Source organism: Orcinus orca, chromosome 14 (genome assembly GCF_937001465.1).
Source record: "Orcinus orca chromosome 14, mOrcOrc1.1, whole genome shotgun sequence".
Classification (NCBI taxonomy): Eukaryota; Metazoa; Chordata; class Mammalia; order Artiodactyla; family Delphinidae; genus Orcinus; species Orcinus orca.
Window position 1 is genome coordinate 78,732,502 of NC_064572.1, and position 23,379 is coordinate 78,755,880.

The window sequence follows — 23,379 nt, forward strand, 5'->3', positions numbered from 1 at the left end:
CCCTCCTCACTTCCCCAGTGTTCTATGCCCCAGGAATGTATCTATTGTACCACAGTTTAGCACACCTGTATTATCCTGCTGGCTCTCCCTGCAAGTATGTCACAGATCCAGCCCACCTGACCTGCTTCCCTCTCTGGACTGTCTAGCCTTAACAAAGGAGCCAGAGTGATCCTCTTAGAGTAAGTTGATGTAACTCTTCTCAAGAACATTCCTGACATTTCCCATCTCAGAATAGAATCCAAAGTCCTTAGCTTGCCCATAAAGCACTCTGGGCTCCCCATTACCATGCTTCTCCTTCACAGCTCTGGTCACATGGCCCTTCAATTCTTCACCCACCCCAAGTCCACCCTTGCCTCAGGTCCTTTGCACCTGCCATGCCCTTTGCCTAGAACCTTCTTATCCTCCTTACTCCCTCACCTACAAGTTTTATCTCATTTGATCATCAAAACCCTAAGATAGGTACAATTACAGTCCTCATTTTACAGATGAGAAAACAGACCTGGAGAGACTGACTCCCTGAAACTCTTTTAGAACACACCTGCAACACTCTGCTCTAGTCCCTTGCTCCACTCTATTGTCCTTCCAAACATCCTATGTATTTTTTTTTTGGCCATGCCACAAGACATGTGGGATGTTAGTTTCCCCCACCAGGGACTGAACCCGTGCCCTCTGCAGTGGAAGCGTGGAGTCTTAACCACTGGACCGCCAGGGAAGTCCCCCTATGTATTTTTATTATGTTTATTCCCTCTAGAATTTACGTGCATAAAGGAAGGGGTGTGTCTTTTCTGTTCACTCTCTTGCCTCCAAAATAGTACACAGCATATGGTAGGAACTCCAGGATTTATTAAAATGAACAAATGCTTCCATGTTTCTTTCGCCCCCTAAACTGAGTTCCTTGGATGTGGAGCCAGCATCTTATTCATCTTTGTAGCCACTGAGTTCAATGTTCAGTAAATGTTTGTTGATATAATCAGAGAAGGAAAACTAGAGTCCCACAGCATAAGCTGAACCAATAAATTAATGGTGTTAAAAATGCAAGTATTAAAAAAAAATGCAAGTATTTTAAAATGTTTATTTTTATATTTTTTTACGTTGAACACTTCAGGAAATAAAATCATTACAATGATTCAAATGCATGAATGATTCAAATTCAAAATGCAATCCCTGGATTCAATAATTATCCTTTATAATTATGCCCAATAAATATTAGAAATGTATGTAGGCACTAAGTCAGCTAACAAAATAAGTAAAAGAATTATATAAAGTATAAATCTCAGGACTGGGGAACATGCATGGTCAGTTAAGTCACTTGGCCACTATAGGTGGTTTTTTAAAAAACATGATTCACATCTGCTTCAATCACATACACATTCATTGCAAGTGTTTTGTTTTGTTTTGTTTTCCTGGCCACACTGCATGGTATGTGGGATCTTAGTTCCCTGACCAGGGATCGAACCCACGCCCCCTGCATTGCGAGCACAGAGTATTAACCACTGGACCACCAGGGAAGTCCTGCAAGTGTTAAATTAGACAATTGATGCTAACAACTTAAAACTATGATCTTAAAAGAAAATTCAGTTTAATATAAAGAAACTCAAGAAGAAAATTTCAGGACCCTTGATCAGAAGCTTTTGATGCCTGTCACACTACGCTAGTGTACACAAAGGTTCAAGTAAGGCTGATAAAGAAGAGTTGTTTCCTTTTCCCTTTGAAGACATGATCCAAGAAACAGGGGAACTGCACATTCTATAGCAACTAGCCATCCATCCATACACTGCTAATAAAGGACTCCTTACATTAGTAACTAACCACATTTTAAAAGCCTTGGCCAATGTTACAAAAACAAAACATTTAGAGTAATATTTACGAATACAAGCATAATTGTTTTTTTGCCTTCTATAAATAATAATCTTTGAAATGCTAAAAGTGAGTTCCAGCTGTGGTTCTTTTCTGGTGTGGGAAGCTGCAGGTGCACGTGGGATGGTCTACTGATTTACCTTCTCAAAATATTCTTTGGAAGCAGTCGGATGGGGCTTGATCTGAAAATACAAAAACATTTCACTGAGTAAGTGACTTTATGATCTCAAAAGTGAGGTGAAAGCCATCAATTTTTAATCTAAAGTTCTTTAACTTTTTAAAGATTGGTCTGTTTCCTTTAAAATACCTGGATGAAACTTACATTAACAGCCTGCCTGGTGCCTGGTCCCACCCCCACCTGCACCAGCTTCACCCATTTGCACACCATCTACACCCTTGCTCCAAGGGTGGGCTTCTTTCGTGGATATTCCAGGCCAGCAGCCCTTGAGGCAGTGAGGACCTGGGACCCTCTGCTGGGGTCCCATTGCTTTTGGAAAATAAACCTACTGTAGGAGAATCTGGTGTCCAGTTGGCTGGGCAGACTTCTCCATGGGTTTCTACAAACTGGAATGCCTTCACCAAGCGGAGGGTCTCTTCCACGCTTCGGCCCACTGGGAGATCATTGACGCTCAAATGCTTGATGATTCCGTTGGGGTCAATTATGAAGAGACCTCTGCATCAGAATTTATCATCATCAGTATTTCAACATTACCAGAGCTAGAAAGACTCTAACTTCTACCCCTTTTTGTCTTTAATTATCCTTGATAGAGCACTTATTAATAAACTCTATCATATGCTTAAAAATGGGGTTTTCCTTGCTATACAAACAGCTTATCACCTCTTATTGATGACAGATGCTTTAACAAAGACAGGACTGGACAAGGCCACCATGGAAAACAGGCAGTACGGTCACATTTACAAATGTGACCTATATGTCGCAGAATCTGTAAGTCACTGAACTACAGAGACCGAAGACTTCTTATTAGTGATGTAGTAAGCATTCTTCGGGCTGCTGCATCAAATCTTGGCAAGAAACCACAAGCAACTGGGAAGGGACAGAGATGTACTTTATCTGTATTCAGTAAGTACTTATGAAATGAGTGAATTCTTGCGTAGAGGGGGGAGATCCCATGGGGAAATTTCCTGGCCTTGAGCCTATGCAGAGCAGAACTCTGAAGGAAAAACCAAGCCCGCCACTTTTGTTTATCTTGGTTACCCTGAGGTACAGTTGGCACAGGACAGACAGAATGAGTGCCTAGTACTATTCCATTATTAATAGTTTTCAAAATAATGAATCGGTTCCCTGGAACTCTCCAAATCATCGATTTAAACATATTTGATGTGTTTCAATCACTTCTAGTTATTACTTTTATTGTCAGATTGTCCAAGCCCATCACTCTTTGTCACTTGGCAGCAATGTAATGAGGTGACCCACCCTGGGGTCTGTGCTCATCTTCCATATGAGTGCTGGTGTTACTATGACATATGCAGATGTCATAAAACTCCTAGGTTTTTAACAGTCCATCTTTAAAAGGGTGTGGCATTCCAAGTGTTAATCACTCAGGAAAAAGACAAGTTAGAGAAAACTCAGACGATAAAAAGGTGGTTCCCCCTCCCTGGGCCTGGCCTTTGGGGGTCTAGGCTTTGAGGCTAAGGGGTCCTGGTGCATGCCCCTGCAGGGTGCAGGCAAGGTGGAGTCCACCGTTTAGATGCAGACACAGGGCTAGGATGGATCAGGGCCCACAGACTCCAGAAAGAAAGCCTTATCTTACAAGTCAGACTCAACTCCTCCCCCTTTGTCAATCCTGATAGTGAAACCAGTAGGGAGGTAACTGCAAAATTAGCACGACTCTACAGGGGAGGAGATCCTGGGAGGAAAATGGCAGCACTCTTCTCCTTCCCTTGCCACCTCTGTCAAAGCTAGGTTTTAGTTTATTAAAGGAAGACCGTAATCCCCTTGGAGTCAAAAAGGCCCAAGCTCCAAGCTGGAGCTAAAATTTCAGGTGTGACCCAAGCAGGCCAGACGTCAGCTACAAGAGCAAGCAGGTGAGCGGGTTCAAGCCCGCCCCCAGCAAAACTGGGAGGCGCATCCAAGAGGGGTTCTCGCTTCCTTCCTGGAGGTACGGTTTTGCCCAATCCCTCCTTCATTCAGCAGCCATCAGGACGCCAGTTCTAAGGCCTAAGTTCTCATCCCTCCCGGCAAGGCTGACAGGCTGGGACAGGTACTAGAGCCTGTGCCAAAAACCCTGTAGCTGCCTCACCTTATTTAATCCTCACAACCAACCTGGGAGGTACATTCTCATTTTAGTTACAGGAAAAATGGGACTCAAAGAGATTAAATATCTTGCTCAAAGTCATACAGCTATTAAGTAGCTGAGTTTAAATAAATTCAAACTCCAGTCTGGTTCCAGTGCTTGTACAAGATCCTAACCATTCCAGAAAACGGACTCCTACCCTTGCTGGCCACCTCCCCCCCACCCCGCCCCTGCTCATCTCCAAACAGTCTGATGGCTTCACCACCAGGAGTGGCTCCCAGACAGTCAGGGAGAGTGCAGCAGTGTGACCATCAAGACATGATATCCTTCTTCAGAAACAGGCCCAGGGTGACGCAGGGGGCACACATGTCTCAGCCATTTCTGAAAGACTGCCAACCCTTGCAGGAGGCATCCATCAGTGCTTATTAAAAGACAAATTAAGGATTTGGGGTTCTCAAAATTCCCTACCAAGGTGTCTATAAATCCCCTGTGAAGTAGGATGATGCTAAACATGAAAACCAATTTTAAGTTCATAAGAAACAGATCTTACCGTAGTGCAAGGCCGGGACCTTCTAGCAGCACACCGTAGTCTCGGGAAATCTGTTTAGTCAAGTCTGACAAGAGTGTGATGTGCATGTGGCCCAAACCGCCATTCTAATAAAAATGCAAACAGGGCTGGTTGTTATACTGTGGCTCCCGCAGCATCCTCGGCCACGCAACACGATGTCTGACTGACGGTGGCAACGGACAGCGGTGACCGAGCACCAACAATGGGCCGAGTGCTGCTCTAAGCTCTTTCTGTTGTCTCACTTCCTCCTCTAAGCATCCTGGAGTAGCTACTATCATCACCACCACTGTACAGATGAGGAAACTGAGACACACAAAGGTTAAGTAACTTGCTCCAGGTCACAGCTAGAAAGGGGCAGAGGCAGGATTTAAACCCAGCTGATACTACAGACCTTTCTTTTTCTAATTCTTACAGTATCCTTTTGGTTGAAGATTAATTTCTGAAGCATAAAAATGGAACAGCTTAAAAAAAAAAAAAGAATACTTTGAATAATTTGATTGATAGTCCGGCAGCATAGCTAGAAATTTTGATTCTCCCAAGCAAGTTTCTAGGCAAGAATACTGACCGTGGACAGCAGTGAAATCAGAAAACCTAATCACTGTCCCACATGGCTCGCAGGGTCCTGGGGACCTACAGGGTACACGTGAGAGGGGAGGCAATGAACCCCAGCTGTTCCCCTGCCCTGCAGAGTCTGTTCTCTGTTACTGTTTGTACTCTGGAAAATACAAGTGTAGTGGGGAGTAAATACATGCAATGTTAAAGGAGATATGGGTGGGTAGAGTTTAACAGAATTTGCCAGTAGGTTAGGTCTGACAAATAGCCCATTTCAGACTAGTCATGCTTTAACAACTTCTGCGTTGGTCTTTAATGGGATCATTTGAGTTTTTAAGATCACAAGTGCAGACACAGCGTGAATGATGTTTATACCTTCCTTGGTGTGTTTATCCAGGCCAGGTGGGTGAAGTGGGAATCCACTGACACTGCAACGACTTCACAGTTCACATCGTGAAATTCATTGGCTTTGTCACTGAAAGCAATAATTTCTGTAGGACACACAAAGGTGCTAGGAAAAAAGGGTAGAAATTTTCATCAGAGAATTGAAAAACAAGGCTTTAAAATCTGAACAATAGGTGTCTAAAAACTAGTTCAGGGACTTCCCTGGTTGCACAATGGTTAAGAATCCACCTACCAATACAGGGGACACGGGTTCGAGCCCTGGGCCAGGAAGATCCCACATGCCACAGAGCAACTAAGCCCATGTGCCACAACTACTGAGCCTGTGCTCTAGAGCCCATGAGCCACAACTACTGAGTCTGCGTGCTGCAACTACTGAAGCCCGCGAGCCTAAAGCCCGTGCTCCACAACAAGAGAAGCCACCGCAGTGACAAGCCCACTCGCCGCAACCAGAGAAAGCCCGCGCGCAGCAATGAAGATCCAACGCAGCCAAAAATAAAATAAATAAATGATTGATTAAAAAAAAACTAGTTCAGTTTGCTTAAAGGTGAGAAAGGCAAAATGGTTAACCATCCTCACTGGACTCCTGGTCACAATGATACTCCAATTTAAAAAAAAAGATTTATCACCTTTCTATTTAAGAATCATATTAAAAAAATGGGGGTAGGGGAGGCATATTCCAAGAAGACAAAATTTTATCTAAATAAAGTGGCTTCATGAGAAAATTCATTTTATCCTTACTTTTCTCATTTTCCCCCCGAACCAGTGAAAACTTCCTCACAGACTGGCTTACAGGAACCACTGCTCCAGAGTCCGTACATTAAACCCCTGCCCCATTAAGAGGAATGCCACTTCACCCCCTATATTTATCACTTGTAAATTAGCTACAGATGGAAACTGTATCAACAAGACCATCAGTGACAAAGGGTCAGCAGCAACCTTCCCCTTGACAAGAGTAACTAGAGACAGGCAATGTCAGCGGGGGGGGGCAGGGATCTCTGCTTGCTCTCAGGATGACATTAAAGCATCACAGAAAATACACTTACAAATCCAAAGGATAGAAGAAGAGCACTAAATATTTCCCCTTAAAGTCATCAAGGCTTATTTCTTTGAACTCTCCATTGACAACAGCTGTACCCTTAAAATCGGGCGCATGCTGGGTGACGGCAGGGGCATGGCATGAGGAACCTGAAAACAAAACATAGCACACACGTATATAGTTCATGGTTAAGCCAAGCACTTATTTGATTTTATTTAATCCTCTCACAGTAATTAATTAATAGTATAATTAAAAGTTCAGTTCAATTGTACATCTTAGGTAATTTTTTCTCTTTTCATAGTTCTAGACTGTACACAAATTCAAAGTGCTGTGGAAACTAAAAAGACAGGAGATAGTAGGAATGGAATGAACATAGAATTAAGGACAACATGACCCTCGAGGTGGATTCTAAGTATGGTTCGGATTTCGCCAAGACCAGGGCTAATGGCACAAAAGAACAGGGCAGGTGTGGGGAACAGCCCGTGGCAGAGCTTGATATAGAGAGCAGGTGTGCATGGAGGGAAGACGTGTGGGAGACAAAGCAAGGCTGGTGAAGGCCATGCTGCAAGGGCCCTTATACATCAGGCCGATGAATCTGTTCTTAAAAGAAGAGATACAGGAATCACTGGAGGCTTTCACGTAGGAGATGGATGATGCGTCAGCTGTTCTCAGGAAGATCAGTCTGCAGGGGACAGTAAGAGGAACAGGGAGGGGGGAGCCTGATGTTAGGAGGTGACTGCAGGCATCTAAGTGAGAGGTGTGGAGGGAAAGGGTACGGCAGAAGGAACAGAAAGAAAGGAAAGGATTTAAGAGCTGTGTCAGAATTGGAGAGGACATGCTTCTACCTGGGAAGGCGGGACAAAGGAGGCCAAGGGTCAAGATGCCTGGCTTCAGAAACAGGAGGAGCTGTTGGGAGGGGGGTTTGGGACAGGCGACAAGGAAAGGTTTAAACCTGTGGCATCAAATCGCTACCAGAAATTTCTTAAAGCTCTGGGGAAGTAAAATTGTAAAATTTTTCAGAACATTTCACCCACAGAGGGTTTGCTAAAGTATATCCCCCGAAACCATTACATGTTAAATACAGTCTTTTTAAAAGGTGCGATAGATCTAAAGGAGGCATTTCCAGATATCTGAGGCTGTACTTAGCAAACCTCATATTCTAGATAATGGAGTGTAAATCTCAAGAAATAGCTGTGTGTCACTCAGATCACGGAGCAGTCCATTAGACTGGCCTAACATGGCCAAGTGGAGCCCGCCCACAAGTTTGAATCCAAATGCCTTTAGAGGAGCTGCACTGTCAGTCCCCAGTCAGCTCACACCCCTTCACACACAGCAGGCCCAGAGGCCTCTGAGTGTTCTCACCCCACTTCAAGTTCCCCAACACGGGATTAAAACCTCTGGAACCAACAAGGAAATGCGACACAAGGGCAGATTGCCTCAGTGATTCTCAGCCCTTGGCTGCACACCAGAATCACTTGGTGAGCTTTTGAAAAATACTGATGTTCTGGTCTCACCCCAGAGACTGACTCATTTTGTTTGGGGTGGGACTGGGGCAGTGGTATGTTTGCAAAAGCTCCCCAGGGGAGTCTAATACACTGCCAGGGTTCAGAGCCCCTGTACAGAGATGACACATGTTGCCATTTTCTGGTTCAAACCAAAGCATAACAACACTTACTGGTGCTAAAGGCGAATTTTGCTTGAGCAGAGCCAGACCACAATGCATTTGTCAAGCACGTTCTTCGAGAAGCAGCAGGCCTAAGGGCTGCAGAGGCAGAAATGCCCCAAGGAATGGCACTCACTTGTCGGACAAGCTAAAAAGAGAAACACTTTAAATTAGGAAGTATTCCCAGAATGGTGGCTGAATCCCTGCTGAGAGGGCATCAGGCCAGTAGTGGCCTCGGCTGTCCTTATTTCTGTGAACAAAAATACCAAACTCCAAACTCTAAGAGCATGGATTGAGTCTCCATGTTCTTAAAATTCCCTTCTGCTTCCTTATCCTTCAAGATTGTAAAGGGGGTTGGGGAGGAGGAAAGGGAGATGTTGGTCAAAGGGTATGAAGTCGCAGTTATGTAGGATAAGTCTTGAGATCTAAAGTACAAGCATATTGACTATACTTAATAATACTGTATTGAAGCTGGCAATATGTTAAGAGTAGATTTCAGGCGTACTCATCACACACAGAGAAGTAACTATGTGAAGGGATATGTCAATTGGTTTGACTGTAGTAATCATTTCATTACGTATATCAAATCATGATGCACACCTCAAGTATATAATTTTTATTTAAAAATATATATAAATTAATGAATGGAAAAAAAAAAGACTGCAAGGCAGAGAATTATAAGAACATAAAGACTCCATGCTTTTAAGAGCAACCCAGAGGATTCAGAAACCGGGAAACTTGGCCAGGCCCTGTGTATTAAGCCCTTTACCAGCAGATCTGCTGAGCATGTTCTGCTATGGTCAAGGTTTTCCCTAGAAAAGACAAGGGCCTTCCAGCTCCACAGAGAAGCAAACAAGCAGAGCAAAGTTCAGCCTCTGGGAAAGTTTGGACAGGGCTCAAGGGAAACGTTTGCTCAATTTCAGGATCCAGCATGACTCAGGAAGAAGAAAGAGGCTGCGCTGAACCCCACCACGAGAAAGGGAGGGCGGGTAGCAAGAGGGTACTAGGCTTTGCCTGGAGAAAACGGCCCTGGGACCGCCCTGGGTGGGGAGGAGAAAAGCGCCTTTTGCACGTAAGCATTTTGGTTACTTTGGCATTTTGGTTTTCATCCAGCATTTAAGTGGCTGCTCACGGAAACATCATTCTTTCTTTGTTAAGGTGAGGAAAGTTAACTGAGGTTCGGAAAGGAGAAGTCACTTGTCCAAGGTCACAGAGTCGGTTACAGAACCGGGACCAGGGGCCAGGTCGCCTGCATCGAGAGCCAGATGCTTAGGTGGAGAGGGGACCGGGGACCCACGACCTGGAGCGAAAGGGATTTGGGCAGGGGACCACAAGAAGGGTGGGTGGGGGGGAAGGGCGGCTCTGCGCAGGCGCAGGGAGCCTTCCGCAGAGGAGGAGGCCTCTGGTCCGTTACCCTCCGATATACTCCAAGAAGGGTGAAAGGCCCCAAGGCCGCAGGGGAGCGGGATCCCATCTGGGAAGCACGTTCTCGGGCCACCACAGTGTCTCCGCGCCTGTGCCCCGCCGCCAGCCACTCACCGAAGTCCGGAGCAACCTTCCCGCCACGGCCGCCATCTTCAGGGTGCACGGCAACCACGGGGCAGACGGAGAAGCAGAGGAGGCGGGGTCTACAGGGAGAGCGGGGACAGGGGCGGGGTCTAGGTAGGCGGGGGCGGGGCCCGGCCGGAGCCGCGGCGGGGAAGAGCTGCATCCTCCTAGCCTTCTGGGGATCCTCCGCGTGTAAACGTCCGTGTGGTCGGGTCCCTTGACCCAATTCATACGGGGCTAATTCCTGTTAAAGCTTCTAAGTAGCTGCATGCTTGGGAAAGCGACACTTTATTTCTATTTGTCGCCCCAACCTAAAAAGGTCTAATCCAGGTGGGAAGATAGATATTTCCATATTTGCTACTTTTTGTGAACCTGTGGATTACGGTTTTGTAAAAGAATCCCTTTCCTATTTCAGCCAGAGGTGTAGCCTTGTGGCTTCTGGATGAAATGGAATTAATTATTAACGCAGGGACTTCCCTGGCGGTCCAGTGGTTAAGACTCTGAGCTCCCAATGCAAGGGGCGCAGGTTGTGATCCCTGGTCGGAGAACTAACATCTAGCATGCTGCATGGCGTGGCCAAAAAAAAAAAAAAATTATTAATGCAATTTTAGTCCGTTAATAAGATGAGTGGGTCAGGCACATCAAGGTTTGTGTTGTCCTCAAAACCTTTAGGATGATGCATGGGCTTCCATTTTGGCTTCTTTTGCCAAAATTGGGAGAATTAGGACATATCTAAAATTTGTTTTCTGTTGATTAGTAAAGCCAAGTTCTCAGTGGTGAGCAGGGTACTTTGAAGCAAATTCATCAAACATGATAAAAATCATACAGTGGCCCTACAGTAAGTGTGACAAAATGTAGATTCTAAGTGAGTATTTTTCAAACACCAGGCCTGTTACCTGAAAAACTAGGTTCGCCTCTTGTTGGCTGTGGAGCCAAAAGACACAACCCAGGCAAAATCCGGAGGAGGAAGGATTTATTACTTGCAGCAAGTAAGGAGAACACCAGGGATCTTTCCCAAAGCAGTATCTCCTCAAACAGGAAAACTGGGGAAGTTTTAAGCTAAGGGTACATGCATATTCATGAAGGGGCTTGGGTGGTAGAAAGAGTCCAAGTTTTTTTTAAAATTTATTTATTAATTTATTTATTTTTTATATTTATTTTTGGCTGTGTTGGGTCTTCGTTGCTGCATGCGGGCTTTTCTCTAGTTGAGGCAAGCAGGGGCTACTCTTCATCGCGGTGCACAGGCTTCTCATTGCAGTGGCTTCTCTTATTGCGGAGCATGGGCTCTAAGCAATGTGGGCTTCAGTAGTTGTGGCACATGGGCTCAGTAGTTGTGGCTCGTGGGCTCTAGAGTGCAGGCTCAGTAGTTGAGGCACATGGGCTTAGTTGCTCCGCAGCATGTGGGATCTTCCAGGACCAAGGATCAAACCTGTGTCTCCTGCATTGGCAGGTGGATTCTTAACCACTGTGCCACCAGGGAAGTCCCCAAGTCCAAGCTTTAAGTTCCAGTCCATCTGGTGGTTGAACGCTTCAGGCCAATCTTAAACATTGAAACAGACCTGGAAGTCTTTACAACTGATGTATTATCTTTGCTATAGTTTCTTCTCTTGCCTGATGAAGTAATTTGTTCCTGCATTCTTCTGTTCCCTTTAGATCATTAATTGCTGAGACCTGTTCAAGGGCAAGTTCTGTGGCCAGGCTTAGATCACAAAATAGCTTAGGCCAAAAATGACTTCTGTTAGGTCAAGAAAGCCATGCCTGGTTCTCTTTCTCCAAGGACCCCCCACCTTATCTACTTACAGGCCCAAGACAGCAGCCCAATTCCCAGATCTTCTGGCCACTGGAGAGGACATTTCACTGCTTATCGCTTCTTTTCTAAACAGAAAGCTGAAGCAATTGCATGTGGTTCAACAGCTTGCCTCAAGTCACACAGGGATCCATTGGCAAGGGGACAATTAGAACTGAGAACTCTTCTTTGGACACGTTGGTCTGCTGATATCTGTCTAAAGCTTATCTCCCTTGTCCTAAAAGGAATGAAATAACCTAGAATCTCAGGCCCAGAGGCCCAGAAGGAATTTCATACCAGAGCCTTTCAAGCCTGTTCAGAATTGCAAAGTGAGTGGCCTTCAGCTAAATCTCAGGCTACAGCCAAGGACTTCCCCTGGGAGGATAAGCAGAGTCCTCCACTTGTTCATTCCAAGAACAGATCATCTTAATTAGTATTGGTATTTGAGCACTGTTCTGCTAAGCCTTCCCGGACTACCTCCCCCATGGGTCTGGGTTAGAGAAACCTTGCAGGTACCTAGAAAGCTTTTCTCATTCTCATTTCTCACGTTTTTCTCATTCTCATTGCTCTTGCCACATCACATTGGAATTTTCTATAGTCTTCTCTAGATCTTAACCATACTGTGAACTTCATGAGGGTAGAGCTCATGTCTTACTCAGCTCTGTGGTCCCCATGGCTAGGCTAGTGCCTGGCTCATAGCAACTGCTCAGAAAAATTTGTCAAATGAATGAATAAGCAGTGGCTGACATGGTGTCCAAAACGTTCTTTCCACATTCATTCTGGAAAAGACATCTCTTTATTCAGTTTTCTCTAGCTGTCACAACAAAGACACAGATTGTTCCCCTGAAGAGAAAAGACAAACTGAACTTGTCCTCATTACCAAAAGGGTAGAAAATAACTGAAATTCTTGCTTTTGAGTTTGGGAGAAGAATTTTTGGACCTAGTCGAGGGAAAGGCAAATGAAAAGATATATGCTACTTTTTATGATGATTAGGAAAATACCTCCCTGGAACCACAAGTTAATATTCTGGTAAGTAGGGCTACAATTAGAGATGACAAACATTACTCTGGGTTTTGCTGAGTTCTTCCTCTTTCCACGGCAAAAAGCATTCATTTTTTTCCCCTTCTTTTCCCATTGACGAGGGCCCCTGGGTTCAGGGAAGATGCAGTCTCAACACTGAGCCATGTCTGCTAGCAAAGGCCTCTCCTGAGAACATTATCCCCCGGATTCCCACTGCATGGCCTCGTGCTGCTCCACGGTGAGCTCCTCAAGGGCAGGCAGTGGAGTAGCGGGTGGAGTCGACTTGTCCTCAGTTCAAAACCCCATGGGGAGGGCTTCCCTGGTGGCGCAGTGGTTGAGAGTCTGCCTGCCGATGCAGGGGACACGGGTTCGTGCCCCGGTCTGGGAAGATCCCACATGCCGCGGAGCGGCTGGGCCCGTGAGCCATGGTCGCTGAGCCTGTGCGTCCGGAGCCTGTGCTCCACAACGGGAGAGGCCACAACAGTGAGAGGCCCGTGTACCAAAAAACAAAAAACAAAAAACAAAAAAACCCCATGGGGAATTCCCTGGCGGTCCAGTGGTTAGGACTCTGTGGGTTCAATCCCTGGTCGGGGAACTAAGATCCTGCAAGCCACATGATGTAGCCAAAAAAAAAAAAAACCCCACGGATCCACAGATTGTTTCACCTTCCCAAGTGTGAGAGTCTCCATGCAGGAACACTCACCTCACAGGCTTCTTGTGAAGCTTCTTGTGAGGCTGGGTTGGGAGGGCCTGCCCACTGGAGGCCCCTGGTCACTTCATGTTCACTCACACGGCAGCTCCCTTCCTGCCACCCCGACGTACCTCAGCTTCCTTCTGAGCCTTTCCCCTCCTGTCTTTATTGCCTATTCCCTCTCCCCCGGCTCTTTATTCAGTAGATCATATTTTTTAGAGCAGTTGCAGGTTCACAGCAAAATTTAGTGAAAGTACAGGAGACTTCCCGTTTCCTCCCTGTCCCCGCTCCTGCACGGCCTCTCCCATATCTACATCCCACACCACGGTGATGCATTTGTTATAGTCCATGAACCTACATTGATAATGTCATTGTCACCCTTAGTTTACATTAGGGTTCACTCTGGTGTTGTACATCCTACAAGTCTGGACAAATGTGGTGACGTGTATCCACTACTATAGCATCATACAGAATAGTCCACTGCCCTAAAAATCCTCTGTGCCCCCCAGTCATCCCTCCCTCCCCATACCCTCGGCTACCTATTCCCTTCTTAGAGCTGTGTCTCCCATCCAGCCTGCCAACATCCCCACTCAGATAGCTCTTACTCAGCCCAGACTTACCAAACACAAGACCAAACTCTTGCTTTCTCTCCTCAAACCTATGCCTCACGGCGCCCTCCCCACCATCCCAGCCGACCAGCACCCAAAGGATACACGGTCTTCTCTCCACCTCCACTGCCACCACCTCAGCCCAGGCCACCGTCATTTCTCCCCTGGAATTTTCACAGCTTCTTAGGGCCTCTTGGAGATCAAAAAGGCTTAGGTCACTTCCGTGATGTGAGGTCTATTTTAAAAGGGAAAGAAAACCCAACACAAAGTCCACACGATTCTGTCCCATGTCTCTGTGTCCCTCAGGCCCTGCTACTTCTTTGGACTCCAGAGATTCCCAACTGCCCTTACCTGCATCTCTGTGTTGAGGCCTTTCAGAACTGGGGAAGGCCGGACCACCCATCCCTATGGAAAGACAGAAATTTAGGAGAATTAACCCCTGCCCAGCAGCCGTCACAGTGGCCAGGTGGAGAGAGTTGGTGTAAAAATAGCCCAGCTCCCCTGCTCCTGGGTAGACAAGCTGAGGTGTGTTCCCAGAGTTTCCACAGGGATTAAGCTGGTCAACCATGGAGGTTTCTTAACACACCTTTACTGGCTGCTTTCCTGTGTGACTTCCCGCATCTCTCCCGCACTTCCGGCACCTCCCAGACAAGCTCCTTGCATTGAATCCTAGTCTCAAGGTCTAGGAGAACCCAAACTCAGACACAGCACTGCAAAAACTGTAATACAGAATGCTATCCACAGGCTGATTACAGGATTTAGGTAGAAATATTTATTCGTAATTCACTCCATGCGTGGCCCGTAGAACTCTATTTGAAGACGTTGCAAAAGTACAGGCTCGAGGCCCACCCTTTACGCCTGGTCTGCCTGCTTCCCCTCCCCCTCCCGTGAGGGGCCCCGCAGCTTCCTACCTAGTCTCTCTGCTTTCACCGCATCCTTCCAATTCATCCTCAGCAGCAGCCGCGATTCTTCTTCAGACCCCAACCAGGTCATTTCATCTCCTACATAAAACTCTTCAGTAGCTTCCCGTTTCATTAGAGTAAAACCCCAATTCATAGAGGGCCCTAGACAGTCTGTGCCCCTGCCTCCTCCCAGACCACTCATCTGGGGCCCATCCCACCCCATTCCTGCTCCAGCCACGCTGGTTTACTGCTCCTTCCCCAACACCCAGCACCTGCCGTGCTCTTTGACTGGACTGCTCTCCGCTCAGGTCTGGCTACCTCCTCCTCTCTACTTAGGTCATGGCTTAGCTGTGGTCCTCACCAAGAGGACTCCCCTAATGACCTTGTCTCTTATTACCGGCTTGGCCCTTGTCTGTTTCCTTTGATTGGAAATTACAATTACTTTGTCTGTTTACTGGGTATTTTTTGGGTTCCCTCCCAAGATAAAAGCCCCAATAGGGCAAGGACCATGCCCATCTTGCTCACTGTTACATGCCCAGACCCCAGCACCGTGCCTGGCTCATGACAGGCTCCTGGCCAATTTAGATGAATCTGGTTGAAGATCTAGCTAAAAACTCACCATATGCAGCCACTTCTGATTACACATCCTCTCATCCCAGCTGACATCTCCTTTCCCTGAATGCCTTTGACAGTTATCATCAACATAATTCTCTTGGCGATCAATCCTCTGTGTTTTATCACAAGCCTTCTACTGTTACCTTGAACTGTTACTTGACTAATGTTTCCTTTCTTAATCATTTCTGGTGGCTCTCCTGGTTTGCAGCTTGAATAACTGGCTAATTCACTTTTTAAAAGCCCCTCAAGGGCTTCCCTGGTGGCGCAGTGGTTAAGAATCCTCCTGCCAATGCAGGGGACGGGGGTTCGAGCACTGGTCCGGGAAGATCTCACATGCCGCGGAGCAACTAAGCCCATGTGCCACAACTACTGAGCCCGCATGCTGCAACTATTGAAGCTCGTGCTCCTAGAACCCATGCTCCACAACAAAAGAAGCCTACGCACCACAACAAAGAGTAGCCCCTGCTCGCCGCAACTAGAGAAAGCCCGCACGCAGCAACGAAGACCCAACACGACCAAAATAAATAAATTAATAAAGAGAAAAAATTTTTGAAAAAATAAGATAAATGAATAAATAAAAGCCCCTCAATACTTGAGGGTATATTTTCTAATAATAAGGACATTCTCTTATACAATAACCATATTACAACGATCAAAATCAGGGGTGTTGGGCTTCCCTGGTGGAGCAGTGGTTGAGAATCTGCCTGCTGGTATGGGGGACACGGGCTCGACCCCTGGTCCAGGGAGATCCTGCATGCTGCAGAGCATCTAGGCCCATGCGCGACGACTACTGAGCCTGCGCTCTAGAGCCCGCGAGCCACAATTACTGGGCCCACATGCCACAACTACTGAAGCCCACGTGCCTAGAGCCCGTGCTCTGCAATGGAAGAGGCCACTGCAATGAGAAGCCCACGCACTGCAATGAGGAGTAACCCCACTCGCCGCAACTAGAGAAGGCCAGCAACGAAGAACCAGAGCAGCCAAAAGTAAAAACAAAAGAAAAAATCATCACATCACATTTAGTTGTCTTGTTTTTTTAGCCTCCTTTAGGCTGGAATAGTTCCTCAGTCTTTCTTGATCTTCCTTGACCTTCACCGTTTTAAGAGACACTGGCTAGCTCTTTTGTAGAATGTCCCTCAGTTCACTTGTTTGATATTTCCTCATCATTCAAGTCAGGTTAAACATTTTTGACAGGAAGACCACTGAAGTGTTGATCCATAATTTACTTAACCAAACTGATATTGTTGGAGATTTGTGTTGTTTCAAAATTTTCTTCATATTATAACTAATATTATGATCTTTATATATCATTGTAGCCAAATCTTTGCGCACATTCTTATTTCTTTAGAGTATATTTCTGGAAGTGGAGCTGCTTTAAGGGTCGTGTGTGTGTTTATAATTTTTGTTACGTGTTGCCAAATTGCCTTCTAGATGGGCTGTGCCAGTTTACACTCCCTCCACCATGAGTGAAAGCGGCAGTTTCTAGGACGTTTTGCCAACACTGAATCCAAACAGTTTAAAGCATCCTTCCTGCAGCAGTCTGTACTTCTCACGTTGATCTATCTTCTACTCCAGTTTCTTGCATACGACTGGTTGGTGCAAAGCACCTAGAAGCTGTTTAAAGGTAGGGCTTGTGTGCCTTACTCATCTTTGTGGTCTTGTTCATCCCATGGTGCCTAACTATGCTTCCTACTTAACAGTGGATCAATAAATGTCAAAGGAAGAAGTAACAAATGATAATTTTGGCACCTTATATGATGGTTAGCTTCTGTTCTGACATGTTGGGTTACTAAAAATGTCATTAACATTAGCATCTCAGAGTCCAACAACCAGAGTCCCTACTAGCCTAGATTAGAAAGCAGTCCAGCTTTTTACCAGTCCCTATTCCCAGGACCTCTTGGGAGTCCCAAAGAATCTTTACGTCTTGTCCATTTTGACCCCAGGCGTGCTCTTCACCTCATGTACCAGCACCGCAACAACTGCTCTGGGTTTCTCAGCTCCCCTCTTGCCCTTGCTCCAGAAGCTTCTCTGGGCTGCTGCCGGTCTTCCTGTACATACTTCTGGGTCCCAGCGTGGTCACATGCCTTTTTCTCAATTCCTGGATGCCAGCAGAGATGAGCGATCATTTTAAATTGAAGGCTTGGGGATAACAGACGGGAATTACAATGCAGACAAGGCAAACATAAAGCAGGGTGTGAGCTATCCTGTTCATACACTCTGTCACCTTCCCAGCTCCTTAGGCACCCCTGAGGGACGATTTTCTCCTTTGCAATACCCCTTCTTCCCCCATGTTTCAGGGATCTGCTCACTTGGGAGCGTATCATAGGGAGCACCCTTGATCTTGCCTCTTTTTTCCATGCCAGCCCTCCCCCACCCTCACCTTGGCTTCTCCCAGAAAGAATCCCCAGTGATCAGCCTCCCCTGGTGAAGACATCTTTTTAGAATATGCAGCACAGTTCAACTCCTCTGTATTCCCATTCCAGAGTGGGAAGTGGCTTGATTTTCAAAATAACTAAAAGCCGCTGAAAGTGTTTTCCCAAAATAAAAGAGTCTTCTTCCCTTTCAGATGAATTTTCCCTGCACCTCTACCACAACCACAACAAAACACTGTTCGCCTAAATAGTCTGTGACTGCCTTTAGTCATCATCATTTCAGAAATACTGGTGCCACGTCATGAAGCCTGGAACATTTACACACAACCTCACCGGTTTCAAAGCATTATTATGGGCTCCAATTCCCTGCTCTGTTACGGCACCTTAGGGGAGGGGCTCCAAGTCTTGTGCAAGGAGAAGCTGCTTTTAATTTCCCCAAGGGTTTGGAATGCTGGGGGCCAGAGAGGGAGAGGTTGAGTAGAGGTGGGACAAGAGGTTGTGCTGAAAATAAAGATGCTTTTGTTTTTGTCTCGTCTCTGGTCTTCCCTCAATGGGAAACTGACGTCTCAGAGAGGAGGGAGGATGAGAGGGGTAGTGGAGGGGAGCAGCGGAGCAGCCCCTCCAGGCCAGCAGGTAGTGAGGCTCCTAATCTGCAATTTCCTAACCAGGAGTGCTTATCACGGCTCGAAGCCTCTTTCCTTCAGAGGAGTCACACCCCACCCCGACATGAGACAGCCTGCCTGTTGCCCACCACCCCTTGTAATTTTGTTCAGCACGCCAACGTTCTGGTCCTCTCTTTGTTAATTTCTTCCTCCTCTCCTCTGCTGCTCCCTCTGTCCATTCAACTCTTCTCTGGACTCTTGGTCTCCTGCCAATATCCCCTCTTTCCTGCAAGATCAGTGCACATGGTAAAAATGCTGCAACTTTCCTATCATTCTAGAAGATCATGCAGTAGAATGGAAACAACGCTGCACGTAGAACCAGGGACTGGGCTTGGAGTCTCAATCCTACAACTTTCTGGTTATGCATCCTCTATTTCAACAGCCTTTTATATCTCTTTAATTTCCTTGTTTATAAAGTTGGAATTATAATACCTACCTACTCGTTAGGTAGGTGAAAGCACTTGGTAAACTGTAATTTGTTGTTTAGCATATTAATATTATTAATCACTAGGTCTAATCCAAGTATTCCTCAACTATTACTTGAATTTAAAAATTATATTTTTATTGAGATAAAATTAACACAACATAAAATTAACCATTTTAAAGGGAATGGGTCAGTGACATTTAGGACATTCACAATGTTGGGGAACTACCGCCTTTAGTTCCAAAACATTTTCATCACCCCAAAATAAACCCCCAGACCCATTAAGCAGTTCCTCCCCCATTCACCCTATCCCAGCCCTTGATAACCAATCTATGTTCCTGTGTCTATGAATTATGGATATTTCATATAAATGGAATCACAAAACATTTGTCCTTTTATGTCTGGCTCCTTTCACTTAGCAAAATGTTTTAAAGGTTCATCTACTTTGTAACATGTATCACTATTTCATTCCTTTTTGTGGCTGAATAATATTCCACTGTATGGATACACCGCAATTTGCTTATCCATTAAACTGTTAATGGACATCTGAATTGTTTCCACCTTTTTTTTTGACCTTGAGGCATGCGAGATCTTAGTTCCCTGACAGGGGTCGAACCCGTGCCCCCTGCAGTGGAAGCACAGAGTCTTAACCACTGGACTGCCAGGGAAGTCCCCTGTTTCCACCTTTTGACTGTTGTGATAGTGCTGTTACGAACGTTTGTGTACAAGTTTTCAGTTCTTGGGGTATATACCTATGAGTGGAATTGCTGGATCATGTGTTAATTCTGTTTAACTTTTTCAGGAACTCAGGTTTTTTTTTTTTTTTTTTAGGAAAGAAAAAAAGAACATTAAAAAAATCAGGAGTGGGGCTTCCCTGGTGGTGCAGTGGTTGAGAATCCACCTGCCAATGCAGGGGTCATGGGTTTGATCCCTGGTCCGGGAAGATCCCACATGCCGTGGAGCAACTGAGCCCACGTGCCACAACTGCTGAGCCTCTGCTCTAGAGTCCGTGAGCTGCAACTACTGAGCCCGCGTGCTGCAACTACTGAAGCCTGCGCCCCTAGAGCCCGTGCTCCACAACAAGAGAAGCCACCGCAATGAGAGGCCCGCACACTGCAATGAAGAGTAGCCTCCGCTCACCACAACTAGAGAAAGCCCGCACGCAGCAACGAAGACCCAACACAGCCAAAAATAAAATAAATAATAAAAAAATAAAGTTAATCTATGTAATTATGTATGTACCAGTACTTTACTCCTTTAAAAAAAAATCAGGAGTGATGGAACTGTTCTATATTTTGGCTGTGTTGGTGTTACACAAGTATATGCATTTGTCTAAATTCATAGAACTAAACACCAAAAAGAGTGAATTTTATTACTGTATGTAAATTTAAAAGGTAGATGACAAAAGGAAAAAAGATACTCATCAACTTAAAAAAAATCATCTCCTTGTTATGGCAAAAGATTGGTAATAATAAAAAATGTTCATCAGTGAACTAGTTAAAGGAGTTACAGTCCAGCCATTTAATGGAATGAATATCCAGTGTCCTTAATAAAAACAAGCGAACGGGCTTCCCTGGTGGCGCAGTGGTTGAGTCCGCCTGCCGATGCAGGGGACACGGGTTCGTGCCCCGGTCCGGGAGGATCCCACATGCCGCAAGGCAGCTGGGCCCATGAGCCATGGCCGCTGGGCCTGCGTGTCCGGAGCCTGTGCTCCGCAACGGGAGAGGCCACAACAGTGATAGGCCCGCGTACCGCAAAAAAAACCCAAAAAAACAAAAAAAACAAGCGAACCGTCCCCCCTGCCCCGCCCCCCCAAAACACAGAGAGGCCAGATTCAGCCTGGACAGGAGGGAATTCTTTGGAATCCCAGTTGGATCCTGGAGCACATGAGGGTTGTGGAGCTTGAGATACAAGTAATAGAAACGTTCTATGACCCAATAACCACTTCATGAGCAGAATTCCCTTTGCACGTGGGGACTGTTTGCGTTGCATTGAGTGACCTAGCACACTCATGGCCTCATTTTAGCCCATAAATGTGGAACCTGAGGCTTACTTTTTCCGTGTGGGGGCTGGCTGCAGCTCTCCAGAGTTCATGCTAGATGGCATCCTCTCTCTATGGAGGAGACGATGACAGCTAAGCGGAATGAGTGCTCCAACCTGTCAGGTTCCCGCACAAGCTCATTTCTATGGCAGGGAACCCATGCCTTTGCTCCTACAGGAGGGGATTAAGCTGCTCCAAATTAGACACTATATTCTATTTTATGTAGTTGTCAAAAAAGTGATCTGGGGACCTCCCTGGTAGTCCAGTGGTTAAGACTCCATGCTCCCAATGCAGGGGGCCTGGGTTCGATCCCTAGTTAGGGAACTAAGATCCCACTTACCGCAACTAAGCCCTCGCACTGCAACTAGAGAAGCCCACCTGCTGCAATAAAGAGCCCGCAACGAAGACTCAATGCAGCCAAAATAAATTTTTTAAAAAAGTATATATTAAAAACAAGATCTGTGCAAAGCATTACATTTTTTAAACTCCGAGTGTTTGTTAGATTCCATTTATCATACAACTGACTAGCTAAGACTTCAAGGAAGGAGCAAGTATGCCCTCCTTTCATTGGGTCAATTAAATATTCACCTGCCCACAGTGGCCTATATTAGGACAGTAAAAGCTTCATATTAAGGTCTCAAAGATAATTAGGCTCAGGGTCTCTGGAGCAAGAGAAAGTTTGTTATTGCAGCATTAATGTCGAAATTGCTGGAGCCCTCTCACCTGTAAGTCATCTGCTTTTAAAGGCTCCTAACGTTGCATTTAACTCAGCTCACCTCCTTTTTCTCTTTAAGAAGCAATTCTACCTTTGTTGTCAAGATTTTATCCACATTTTCACTGTAGGCTACCACGCTCAAACAAATGAACCTGGCTTCGGTCATGTCACTGCCTGACAGATGCTAGTCATATAAAGACCATCAGTGATGGCTTGGATTCTTTCCTTATCCATATTAACAGAAAATCATTGGCTTTTAAGTAGATTACTCGAAAAGAGTCTGTTTTTCCTCCTCCCACTCTGAATTAATTTTTATGCTTTTGTTGTGTAATTTCCTTACCAATTTGAGCATTTTTCCGCCATCTAAATCTATCTGATTGCTCGGCACTGAACCAAACAAAAATACCCAGCTCTCCACCTGTCATTTTGGGGGTAAATAGATTGTGTTCTCTTCAAGTCTGAAAAGTGAGTTGAAATTTGTCTGCTTAGTTTTCCTTAAAATTGTGTGATTGGCTTAACTACTGGGCTGATTGCAGGAGACAGCTGGATTTGAGGATGGAGGTACAGTCAGACGGATGGAATCATTCCAGGGACTGAGTGTCATGGCTTTCTAAAATGTTGACCTCTGATACCAGGAGGCCAGTCTCCCCTACTTTTCCCTTTTAATCTCTGATCTGGCAGTGATGTAGGAATTTTGATAGTTAACTAGTACAGAATAACTAGCACCCCAGAGGCCTAGGTGGGGCTGTGTCATGGCGTATGTGCTCTGAGTCAGCAAACATTGCCAAAACCTGTGCATAAGGTACTTACTAGGTTCCACAGAGAATGGAATCAAAAGATGAAAAAGACACATTTCAGGCCTTTGAGTCGGGAAGGCAGACACTTACCTAAAAAACTAGCCTTGCCATCCACTTATCAACTGACCTAATTCTCCCAGGCTCAGTTTCCTTTCCATGCAGTGGAGGCAACAACTTTGTAACAACTCAGGGCCCAAGTAAGTCTACTGTGGGGACCCTCCTAACAGAACATAGCACCAGGAAAGAGGCCTTTCCTTCTCACTAAAGAAGATCATGTTAAACTGCTATAGTGTCAGGAGCACAGAGGTCACGTGTGGCTGGAATCTTTTTTCTGAGCTTGCAGTTGAGAGCCCCACTGATGACCCTGTAAAGTCTTGTTACCGAGCTGGGCGTTTAGATGTCTATAGATCATAATTATCTGGGTGAAGCCTCCCAGCAGACTTATTACGATCAGCCAGTTTATCTTGAAACCAAAGGCTGCTACGGTCCCATGAGTTGCTTGGAGTTTAGTTTTTTCCAAAGTGTGATATTTCTACTACTACTCACATTTCAAAAATGTTTTGGGTTAGGATAATAAAAAAATTTTTTTTAAAGCAACTTGACTTTAAAGAAAAATATTAAGTAAAGAGAAGAAGAGTAGGTGGTCTACAGCATTGCAAAGTTTTTAATGTCAAATTTGGTCACCATTGGGTCCATGGATGAAGGGACTTCTCAGAGGGGAGGGAACATAACAGGAAACCCCGTGCCTCCAATCCCACGGTCAGCTCTCATTTCTCCTCTCCTAGAATCTTCCTAGGTGCCTGAAATCACTTCCTCTCTGTTTCCAAAGTCCTTTGTGCCTGTGTCCACAGTGGCTCTTAT

At 45.6% G+C, this 23,379-nt stretch overlaps 1 protein-coding gene across 1 annotated transcript; it reads right to left on the minus strand.

The window, feature by feature from the left end:
* Positions 1–1,052: 1,052 nt before the first annotated feature.
* On the minus strand, positions 1,053–9,972 carry PRDX3 (peroxiredoxin 3). The gene is made up of 7 exons (XM_004265776.4): positions 9,876–9,972; positions 8,349–8,484; positions 6,681–6,822; positions 5,608–5,743; positions 4,663–4,766; positions 2,365–2,530; positions 1,053–2,039 (listed from the first exon to the last, which is right to left on the minus strand). The coding sequence occupies exons 1-7, from the start codon at positions 9,909–9,911 to the stop codon at positions 1,986–1,988; spliced, it is 774 nt and encodes a 257-aa protein (XP_004265824.1). The 5' UTR covers positions 9,912–9,972; the 3' UTR covers positions 1,053–1,985.
* Positions 9,973–23,379: the final 13,407 nt, after the last annotated feature.

Bases quoted from the DNA above. Each gene is read 5' to 3' on its own strand.
- PRDX3 (XM_004265776.4), bottom strand. From the start codon at position 9,911: ATGGCGGCCGTGGCGGGAAGGTTGCTCCGGACTTCG. The intron at 8,485-9,875 runs GTGAGTGGCTGG...TTCTCTTTTTAG, and splicing joins GAAGGTTGCTCCGGACTTCG to CTTGTCCGACAAGTGAGTGC. The intron at 2,040-2,364 runs GTAGGTTTATTT...TTGTATTTTCAG, and splicing joins GGACACCAGATTCTCCTACA to ATCAAGCCCCATCCGACTGC.